We start from the raw sequence: 11,982 nt of genomic DNA on the forward strand, positions 1-11,982 counted from the left end.
TGAACCGACATACATACTCTGAGCTGTAAAACTCGTCCACTGAAGAAATGGTAATCGTCCTGTGTGAAGCGCAGACAAGCTCTGATATTCCGTAGACTGTCCCAATGTGGCATATGATGCTCTCTTCAAAGGGACTCAGAGTGCTATACAAATGCGGTGTGCGCTTTCACGGTATCCATTTCATCCAGGTAGAATATTGCGCAAGTGATGTTTGAAATTCACTGAATAGCCCAGATCGAGTGCAGCTAAAATGTCAGTCTCTTTGTGACAGTCAGTATCTCAACGTTACACGTTTTTGTGTGTTCCGAGAGAATGATAGCCACCAAACACCACCAGCCAAGAGGCACTATGGTTGGCTGCACAGAACAAATACATGAACCGCAAAATTGCATCCCGATTTCAGTTGCTCACAGTAGCCTACACCTGGTCAGAAAAGCACAGTGGTGGCTTTTAACTCACACCAAGTATAGCCCGAATAAAGCCTGGATGCCAACATTATGATCAGTCTAGAAAATTAACACAGCGGGCAGTTCCAGCCCATAGTAACCCGATAATTCTTCCGTGTCGGGGCTAATACTAGTCGATGGTGTTTGGGGTGTAATGGAAATATATGCAATTATTAGCAACATAAACTAAATATAAACATGCATTTAAAAAAAAAACTATTTTTAAAACCGTACTGGCATAAACTACAAAAAACAATAACGTAGATTATTATGAGGTAAAACACTGATAGACCATGTATTTCTGTCAGATCGCTGCCTCTCGTGTTCGTTGTGCAGGGTACACGGAGTTAATGAGATTAGTTTGTTAGTGTAGAGCGAGGACACTTTTTCGCGAGGGATTTGCACTTGATTTGGCATCGCTGGCGCTCGAGCGGCATCCCGGCCTCGCTGTCCCGCTCTGCAACTCTCTTGAGGTTAATTACACCTCGCGCGACTGCTTTTAGTGTAAACGTGATAGCGCCCGGCGAATTTCGCTTCAGGACACTGATTCACGGTCAGCGAACGTTCACGCATCAGCTGAAGTCATTCCAAGATTTAAGGGGCGCTGCACTGCTCGTCCGCTGGTGTGTCTATATGACGGGACTCGCTGCTCACCATAAAAGTTCCAATAGCTGTCAAGTTGTTGACACAGCTGCCAAGCTCTATTGACACGAATCCTCCGAGTGCATGAACTCCATTTCCTGCTCTGTTCTGTTTTATGTTCTCTTTTCTTTTGGTGGATACGCAATGAACGTGGAAACTGTCAGTCATGTCGTTTAACCCTGAGCTCTCGTGCTCAACCTCTATCCAGTCTCTAGGCTCGCATGCCGCTCAGGCGCACTGCAACATCTGCTCTCAAGCCCCACCGCCAGCTTACCTTACTTGGAGAGCTTCTGCGCTGTTAGTCGTGCATCCTCATCCGTGAAGCTAAGTCCAGTATTCCTCTTTGGGGCCGTTCGGTTTGCGGCACAGGGCAATAGGAACTGAAACCTGGCGGTGCACGATCCTCAGCTTGCAGCTCGGTTAATTTCTCCGGCGTCCGCAAGCTCTGGCTCTCCTCTGGCAGCGCGCAGGATTCCCCACCAGTCCAGAGCGAGCGTTCTATTGGTCGGCGGGATCCCCGTGGCCCCTGAACCAGAGGAGGGGCCAGATAGCGCGGGCAGCATCCTGCCGTACCGTTAAACTGTCTGAGGCAAGATGAGTACCGTGTCGCTATGTACGCTCAAATAGGATATGTGCTCTTGCATTTCAGCATAAAGTTCTAATTTCTGAGGACTTTCTAAATTAATCCGGACCATAAAGACGTTTCGCATGTAACAGTTTTCAGCCGCAGTCTATACCCAACGCCACTTTACTGTGCGGGTTGTTTGGTAATTGTTTATGGTTGCCATGCGATGCGAATGGGCATATTTGCTGCCAAATTTCACGTGGAAGGCGTGGTTCTTGCTTGAAGATGCGCTCAGTTGCAAGGCAGGGTTAACTCTGTTGACGCATCTCCCTGAAAGCCTCCTTGTTTGCAGGCTATTTTGCAATCACATGGATGATGATCAGACCTGATAGGTGAATGGATCGTGTTTGTGTGGTGTGATACGTGGATTAAAGCCCACAACAATGAGGGGGTCGCTGGCTTCCCGTGGTGTGTATCTGTCAGTTAAATGGTCAGTGTAGCTGTTCTAAGCAGCGCGACTTTGCCACATTGCCTGTTGTCATCGAAATAGCAACATCTAACACAAGATCCGGTCGAGTCATGGCAGGCGCCAATTACTCCGGTTTGCCGGTAGTGCAGTAGCTCTTTCTTTATCTGGACCAAGGGAAAATTAGAGCCAAAATAGGGGAATGTGCTAGTATTTTGCATAGCTATCCACGACAGAGGTTGAAGTAGCCAGTTGACAACCATAGACGAGATCCTGACCTAATTGCAAAAGCTTCAATACAACTATGGCCGCGCATGGTCGATGTGAAGACAGCAGCCTGATATCTCCAGCCTGCGCTTGTCTCCCGCCGGTATATGAAATCAAGCTCCCGTGTGTCAATGTGGGACTCATTACCCACTCGTCATCAAGCAACGCAAGCGAAATAAATGGGTCGCTGAGAACTCTTCTGAGGCAAATACATGTATTAACAACGAGGCTCTCAACACACGCCATGCGAGTGGAGAGGAAGGGGCGCGTAGCCTAGCTGATGGAGGGGAGGATGGGAGAAGATATTTTTTCCCTAGACGATGCCGGAATGATGGCCTACGGGCTATCCCTTTCAATTATAGATTAGCTCTTATAATCTTTTTAGTGGGCTCAAAATATAATGACAGGAGGCGCCCGGTCTGTGTGCAGAATAAACATGAGTTTGTGTTGGCCGCAGCAAACTTTGATAGTTGCATATCCGTAAAGTACAGGCGGCGACTACCTTCGGCGTATTTCCTGTCCGAACTGAAACTGGAAACTATCCGTTGCCCAAAGTAGTTCATCACTGTGAAGACACGGTTAAAAATTGACTCAAGGTTTGTTTCATTAGTCTACAACGATGCGTCTGTAGTGTCCTTAAATTCATAGCCTCAATAATCTTGGAGGCACTGGTCAGTGGCGTGTCCAGACATTTTTGATAGGGGTGGCACCAGTGGGGCACTGACGAATGCAGGGGTGGCATGAAGTGTGAGCAGGAGCGCCTGCGCAGACATATACACTCACATATGCACACACACACACACACAACAAAATACACACCCACACCCAGGTGTCGGCATAGCATTAATTTACCATTTTTGAATTGAACATTAGGCCTACCCAGAGATTAATGCGACCTCTGGTGCTGCATAGACTTGCTGATGGCCTTGTCGTCTGGCTCATATTCAGTGAAGTGAAGCTTCATGCAAGCATTGAGTCTTTCATAATTTAACCGCGAGCGCAGGTTCGTCTTTATATTTTTCATATGTGAGAAAGATTTCTCACATGCATAAGTGGAACCGTGGTTACCATGGTTAACACAGCAATACTAACACGTTGCAATGTGCAATATGCAAGGGCGTCAGTTTGTTTTTTAGAAGTGGTGGGGACAATAACCATAAGCTTGAGTGTGGTTTTAAAAGTGCTGGGTACCCTTATGTAAGCTATTCATCCATTCCACGTTGCATTACAATATGCTCTACAGTGTATTGTCAGGTGTTGAAAATCCCATTCGAACAATAAAAAATTGATAATCTCGATGTTGACAACAGCACCAGCTTGCTTATTTTACCAGATCATAACGGTCTCAATTTTAGACATAACGTTAGCTAGGCTAGCTGTAGGGTACGTTACCTCATCTGTGAATAGCAAGCTAACATTTGGCAAGTCAACGCCACATCTTACCTTATCACTGTCACCAGTCGGTGGTTTTCCAAATTAAATGCAGGCTAGAGTAATTGATATTTAATAACACATAAAACAAAATTAGACTGACGGAAGAGATTGACAGAGGCAGCCACGAGCTTTGCCTCATCCGTGTTAGAAGGGCTGACTGCACACGTCACTACGGTTGTGTGCCCTGGCGGGGCGTGTTGCGTGTATGTATGCAAATCCAAATGTATGAATCATCTACCTCAATCGGGACAGCTGAGAACACTTCGGCTGTGTAAGAACCAATTTTCAGGTGTTCATTAATAAGGTGGAGATATTTTCTTACGTTGAAAAGTCCGTAAAACACATTTAAGTGAAAAAAAAATCGAAAAATAGTCACCATGAGTGTGGAGACAGATCGCGAATAGGAGTCTAAAACTCAGTCAGTGCACCTTCATTGTTACTTCTCTTAGAGAAAGCTAGACTTGTGTCGTCTTCAACGGTGAAGAGAATATAGTATTTATAACTCCTTTGCTCCACACGCAGCCAGGCAGGTGTGCATACCTTGAGGATGTCATTGTGCGCGCCTATCGCATCATTTACTGACTAAAATTGGGGTGGCCAATCAGATTTCAGGGGTGGCCCGTGCCACCCTAGGCCACTCCCCGAACACGCCACTGGCACTGGTTCTGATTCAGAGGCGTTTGACTTCCCTCGCGAGAGAGAAACGAATGGCAGCCGGTAGGGTGTTATTTTATCACTCCAAGCTTCACGCCTTGGCTGTGAAGTTCTCAGATGCTGTGCGAATGAGACATCCAAGAGCTCTGCACGTCAGTGCGGGGATTATATTTCGAGACGTGTCTGAAAACATTTTGTTCGGTGGGGGAGAAGAATATTCAAAAGAGCCATGTTACTGAAAACTCAGAAAAGGACACCTTTGCTTTGGTATTGAAACACAGTGCGATGTTAATATCGGCAAGGCTCATAACACACTAACCACTAAATGAACCACATACACCACTAAATTAAAATGATCCAACTGATTAAATTAGTTTTGCAGAGAGGAAAATGTAGTCACCGTGGGTTGCCTTGCGTAGCCTTCTCAATGCTGCCTTCAGGACCTTGGTCAGCGCCAAATAAGGCCAGTTCTCCGGATAGGAAGACGGTTAAGTTTAAATGAAGTGTTTATCTGGATATGTAACATCAAGCCAACACTTGGTGCAGGTTCAGCATATCTTAAACCACAGTGGGAGAGGAAATAAAGACTAGACGAGCCTTCAACTGAATTCACCTATACGGTTTGGAAAAGGTTGCCACTATCCCATTATATTTCTCTATTTGCTCAGCAAAGTACCATCAGTTGAACACATTTCGTGTCTCTAGGCAACAGCATCCTCCGTCTGAAAGGCCTTGCACACTGCCTTGACATCGCAGGCCTTCCCCGTGGTCTAGGATTCATATAGCCTCACGACGATCCCCGTGTACAGACGACTCACTTTCATGTCATCACGTTCTAACTTACTCTCCAACGCGTGGACAAACTCGTTCTAAAGACAATCCCTGTTAGCCGCGAGTGTTGTTTAAGTAGCTTGAACTATCTAACCAGCCAAGCTGATGCGGTTTGCTGAGCGGAAGAAAGCCAAGACGTGACCGTGTGCGAGATGCACGACTACATGACGTAAGACTCAATATGAGGGGGAAGTGGGCCAAATCATAATTATACCCAAAAGAATGTTTAGGTTTTATTATTGGATTACTATTGTGTATTTACGTTTGGAGTTCAATGCGCATGCAACAGAACAAAAAAATGATTTGTCCACATCAAAATGTCACCAATTTACGGACCACAGGAAAATAACACACACACCCCTTGTCAAAGCGGGCGAAGACGACATCGATGTCAATGTGCAGGATGGACATCTGAAACTGATCCCAAATCAGTCATGTAATCCACCGTGCTTCAGTTCAATAATCACTTGTCGTGTGACATATATCCTCAACACCAACACCTTCAGATTCACTTTGGAGTTGTCCCCGTGAAACAACATAATGTTACTTTGACAATTGAGATATATAAAACTATTGAGATGTATAAAACTATTGAGATATATAAAACTGTCAGGAAAACCTCCTGATAATAACGTGAGACCACGCCAGGAAATAAGCCATCCACCAGTCATCTTTTTTGGCGTGTGTGTGTTGTGTGCGTCTCCTATATGGCTGAGTGTGTGTGTGTTTGTGTGTTGAATGTGATGAGTAATTGAGTTACACTCAACTTCGGGGAATATGTTTTTGTATAGAGAAATATATATATACGTGTGTATATATATATTATACAGAGAGAGAGAGAGAGAGAGAGAGAGAGAGAGAGAGAGAGAGAGAGAGAGAGAGAGAAGGAGAGAGTTTTTTGCAGCAGTGAAATGATATGCTGAATTTCATTCTAATGACGTAAAGAACTAAAGATGCTTGGAATTCTCCTCTTAAAAAAACCCACCCCCCTCTGTGTGAGAGAGTGGTGTGTGTGTGTGTGTGAGAGAAAGAGACATTTCACTACACTAGTGAAATTATATGTTTGAGTATGCCAGCATGCTTGAGTCGGTTTTATGTTGGCTTCCACAGTACTGCTCATGCATCATACATATTTCATCAAAAACATGATCTGCAGTACAGTGTACAGGGCTGCTTATAGAACTATCATTTTAAGACCTTCTGACACACACACACACACACACACACACACACACATATATACATATATACAAAATCAAACACACACACACACTGACCTGCATACACACACTCTTCGTTACATTCATACCACTCTTTCCCATGAAAGGTATATAAACAGGCAGCTATACTATGACAGCATTTGCATTTCATTGTTTTCTCATCTAGTTTTAGGAATGTATAAACAACAAGCTGCAGAAAGCACACATAAGTGGATATAAAAGAGTACAATAGATACATACACACACATATTCACTCTCTCTCTCTAACAAGCTTCATCAGCTTTCTCATACAGAAACACTGACCCCCCACCCAACACACACACACACACACACACACACACACACACACACACACGTACACACGCAAACTCACATACATGCAATACACAGACACACTAACTGCATAACATTCCCCTACACACACAGACACACACACTCAGACACACACAGACACACACACATGCCTCCGGTGTATTATGTGCAATTTCAGCTAAAGGTCACAGTACAGTTTAGCTGCTGGCCAGGGCTTGCATGGGAGATCTGACACAACAGCCTTCCCTTCATTCATACACACACACACACACACACACCTCAAGGCCCATCACATGTCTATTGATCTTTTATAATGACAGTGACCTCGGCAGTCATCCATCAAACAGTGATGCCATCCATTTCTCATTCTTGCCATGTTTGACATGCACAAGCTGAGACATCACCCTCAGTGAATAACACACACACACACACACACACACACGCACATGCACACGCACACACACACAATATATATTAGCTTTCACAAGCTACATCAAACAGATTCATTACGGGTATAGCTGTCTCTCTCAGATATAAATACTGTATACTTCGCTTGTTGACTACAATACAATGTAAATCACCACTGATTGGAAAATAATGAAATAACTAGGCACAAGCCAACGGACACTACAGAATCGGCGAGAAAAAGAGAGAGAAAAAAGTTCGTCCGAAAACAAAAGCTGGAAGATGAAAAACATCATTAGACTGAATATTTCATGCGCATCCATGCATTATTTATCTCGTTCCTCTGCCTTCTCATAGGCACAAACCAGGCATGCACGCATGTTTCAGAGATGCAGAATTAACCATTTAAACTCACTCGTCGCACCGTCACGCATTCATGGCACGTCATCTTCAACAAACATATTACTGCAGCCCTGGGAATAACACCACATTATCATAAAATTGTACAGCCAACTTACTACAAGACTTTTGAAAGAACACTTAGCCAATGTGACTACTACTACTGGGGCGAGTCACTTTGAATTCTAGTCACAAATGTTTTGCTCTGCATGGTTTGTCAAATCCAAATGAACAAAATGCCCCCAAAAATATAGAATCTTCTGCTTTCACGCACGACGTCACTTTTTAAACGAACTTCACTCAGCATATCAGCACATTTGCCCTCAGGAAACTTTGCCTTTTAAACCGTAAAAAGAAAGTCCAACAATGTAAAATATCCATGTATCTCAGTCTTTATTCAATATATGTTAATCACAAGGCTTGGGTAAGTTGAAGTTGGCTCTCTGACACCTGACTCCAACTTATATAGCAGCCTAGTATACGGAGAAACCAAGCTCAGCAGAGGGTAAACAATGCTTCACTCGTCTCATAGAATAGGTTAGACCACACCAGTGACGTTCCCACTCTCAAACTCTTTTCGCTGTGTTCTGGTACACGGGGGTGTGACATAGAGCGTAACCTACTACCACCATAAGTCTTGCTCTGTGACAATGTGTGGAGAGTAGCGACGTTGTCTGGTCTAAAGGGATATTGCACACTCCCAGTATCCTACCCAAATGTTTCATGGACAACCCCAGAAGACATCTTGAGCGCTCACGTCACCACACATTATTAAGGAAAACAAGACGTGTCACAAAATCGCTCTCCGGTTTGATGTCAAAGGGTGAAATGTAAATAAATGGAAACTCCAGAGAAATTATGAATAGTCTAAATGACAAGAATCCCTTCCACACGCCCCCCCCCCCCCCCCCCCCCCCCCCCCCCCACCAGAAAAGGACATCAAGGAACTATTTTTGAATTCATCCATCCCTTTTCCTGGACAAAGTTCCTGTGGGAGGGTCAGTTGAAAGCATGGGAAAGTTTCTCTGGCTTTTTCCGATGAGGCAAATCCTTATAGGGTACAAGCAGCGCAGACCAGCAACACAGTCGGTCATAACGGAGTAAATCTGCGCTTGTCATTCTAGCACTTCAGAACATCCACAACAAAACCTACTTAACCAGTGACAGGTAAGTGCAAGCGCTTATTACGGGTGTACCTCTGTTTTGTCATAAAGTTTATTAACCCTAAATGATAGTTAAAAAAACAAAACACTTTTTTTACCTCATAAAATACCATGTGGTTTTACCACATGAAAACCACAAAGGTTCTGTTTTCATAATTTCCCTGACTAATGTGTATCTGTTTTAAGAAGGGGACGGATTTATTTTCTTTTTTTGGTACTGTACATGTTTTGGGCAATTCCCCTGAAAGGCTTCGTTTTGAGTAATTTTAAACAAAATAGCCTACATGAATTACATTAGGCCTTTCTGACCATGGGTGGTACATCTTTATGGTGTGTCATTATGCTGATTTGGCCCGGCCAAAATTTCTGACACCGTAGGTGCGCACTGGTCTTTTTGAGCGCATCCTTTTTGATAAGCTACATCTTATTGAAACGGGGAACCAATGTCTTCCCCTCGGGGCGAATCGTGCGCTTGTTCGCGTGCGCTGTAGAAACGCAAACAGTTCTAAGTGCCTCGAGCCAGGAAAAAAAATCAGCAAAACAAATAATCAAAGAGATAAGGCCAAGGCAGTAATGGTACGGCGCGAAGGATGTTTACACAGATGTAAATCACTAAGAATGTCAAGTCTGGGGAACACGATTCCCCGAGGCTATATGGAAATATCGTCATGGAGCGAGCGGCCGCTCTCGTTAGTTTAATACAAATAAAATCGTGCTGTTACCAAGGGCCCCAGCCGTTGTTGCCCATTTCATTATGTGTGAAATTGAAACCATGTCAAAGCTTAAGTTTTAAATGTGGAAAATGCCCGAAGCTTTTTCTTGAGATGGCCAGGCCAAATGGAAAACTTCGTGCCTTCAAGTGGATGACCCCACACAACCTGATCGACGTAATAGAAAACATGTTACCAAATACTCCAGATCCAGAACCGTTCAGGTCAACAAGTCCAAATGTAAAACAGTGGAAAATTAGTAATGCGGTGGGCGTGACCTGTTTTACTGACTATTTGACTAAAAGTGAAGTAAACAGCGGGTATGTGCTGCTTCCTCTGATAAATATAAACAGATGACTCATACACTGCGTGAGGGAATTTTTTGAGGAAAGTCTGAAATCCAAAATAATACAATTACGTTCCCAATCACGGATGAGGAAACGTGTTCTCTAAAAGAGGAGTAAAAAGAACAACACACCAAAAATCTCCCTTTGAACTGGAATCTGATAGCGATGATTAATCACTGGTGAATTTTTCTCACTGGCATCTTTATTCCTGCGCAGACCTTTCACTCCCTCCTCTACCGGTCTCTTTGATGTGGCATCCTTATAAGGGCATCACTGCATGTGGCTTTTTCCATAAACCACATTTGTATATGTTTGCGTCTGTGTGTGTATCTTTGTGTGTCTATACATGCAAATATGCCTGTGTTTTTTGCGTGGTGTGGGTGTGTGCATGTATGTATATGTGTGTATAAATGTGTGTGTATGTACCACAGGTGACAGAGGATGTCAAGAGCTGACTGGAGTTTCCTGGAGCATCTACTCGAGGAGGGCCAGGAGCACTCGACTGGTGTCGGCCGTGTGTGGCTGACCGTCCTCTTCCTCTTCCGCATCCTGGTGCTGGGAACGGCCGCCGAGTCCGCCTGGAACGACGAGCAGTCCGACTTCATCTGCAACACCAAGCAGCCCGGCTGCGAGGCCGTCTGCTACGACAAGGCCTTCCCCGTCTCCCACTTCCGATACTTTGTGCTCCAGATCATCTTCGTCTCCACGCCCACCATCTTCTACTTCGGCTTTGTGGCCATGGAGGTGGGGAAGAAGGCCAAGAGGCAAGAGGAGGAGAAGAAGAAACAGGAGCGGGACAGCCAGGGAGGAGCGTCAGGGAGGCCCAGCCTGGAGGTGATTCAGGAGAAGGACGAAGATGCGGAGAAGGAGGAGGAGAGGAAGGTGGAGAGAGGAGGGGTAAAGCGTGGCGTGGGAGAGCCTCTAAGGCTGAAGGGGAGGCTGCTGTGTGCCTACGCCGTCAGCATCCTCCTGAAGCTGTCACTGGAGGTGGGCTTCATCGTGGGCCTCTGGCTCCTCTACGGGTTTGTCATCCCGGCCCGGTACGAGTGCCAGCGCGACCCGTGTCCGCACACGGTGGACTGCTACGTGTCGCGGCCCACCGAGAAGACCATCTTCACCATCTACATCCAGACCATCGCCGCCATCTCCGTGCTGCTCAACGTGTTGGAGCTCTTCAGCCTCCTGCAGCAAGCCATCACAAACCACCTGGAGAAGCGCTACCGGCGGTGCCAGGAGCCCGGCAGGGCGCGGGAGATTGCCAGGGCCCCATCTCGCCTGGAGATCAGTGGGGAGAACACACCCGCCCCTGCCTATGAGGAAAGGGGGCATCAGTTCCTCCCCGCTGAAGAGGGGGGGCTCCCTCAGCTGCCCAGCTATCTGAACTGCATCAGCAGTATGAGGCCCTTGGCAAACAGGGGCCATCACAACAGCAAACACCATCCGCAGCAACAGAGTAAGCGCAATAAACACGGCCACCACAAGGGCGACAGACCCCAGGCATTACATGCCAGGCCTGGCGGGGGGAAGACACTAAAGGGGTGCTCTGTATAAATTACCTTAGGGACCAGGGAATAGGCTGGAGGAACAGTACACACACACACACACACACTCACACATTCAAACGCACATACACATATACTCTCACACTCTTAAACACACAAAGAAATACAGAAACACGTACATGCACACGTGCACACACACACACACACACACACACTCAACAAACACACAAACACTCACATGCACGTCCCATGGGATCCTGTGGATTGCTTTAAAGAAGGAGCCACTTCCCTTGTTTGGACAGGCGCTTTGCGCGATCTTTCTCTCTGAACTTAATTACCCCCAAAGGACAAGAGCCACAACCCAGTGTCCTTTCCCAGCAAGCACAGGAGCCCTGGTGTCTGAGAGAGGCATTGTGGGACACCAGAGTCATCCAGAGGAACAAGCACAGGAGCCCTAGTGTCTGAGAGAGGCATTGTGGGACACTGGAGTCCTCCAAAGGAACTTGAAGATGCTATGAGCAGCGTATAAGCGGCAGAGTGACTGTGACTATGACGGATTAGACACACTGCCATAGCTGAGTCGGCACAGCACAACACTGTGAGGACCCTCGTGGCACCG

General features: G+C 45.9%; 1 protein-coding gene across 1 annotated transcript; it reads left to right on the forward strand.

The window, feature by feature from the left end:
- Nucleotides 1–8,716: 8,716 nt before the first annotated feature.
- On the forward strand, nucleotides 8,717–11,982 carry gja4 (gap junction protein alpha 4). Its single transcript, XM_080859704.1, has 2 exons — nucleotides 8,717–8,808; nucleotides 10,293–11,982. The coding sequence occupies exon 2, from the start codon at nucleotides 10,303–10,305 to the stop codon at nucleotides 11,410–11,412; it is 1,110 nt and encodes a 369-aa protein (XP_080715830.1). The 5' UTR covers nucleotides 8,717–8,808; nucleotides 10,293–10,302; the 3' UTR covers nucleotides 11,413–11,982.

The sequence above is a fragment of the Sprattus sprattus genome (genome assembly GCF_963457725.1).
Source record: "Sprattus sprattus genome assembly, chromosome: 20".
Lineage (NCBI taxonomy): Eukaryota > Metazoa > Chordata > Actinopteri > Clupeiformes > Clupeidae > Sprattus > Sprattus sprattus.

Excerpts from the sequence above, each read along its gene's own strand:
- gja4 (XM_080859704.1), top strand. The coding sequence starts at position 10,303 with ATGTCAAGAGCTGACTGGAGTTTCCTGGAGCATCTACTCGAGGAGGGC.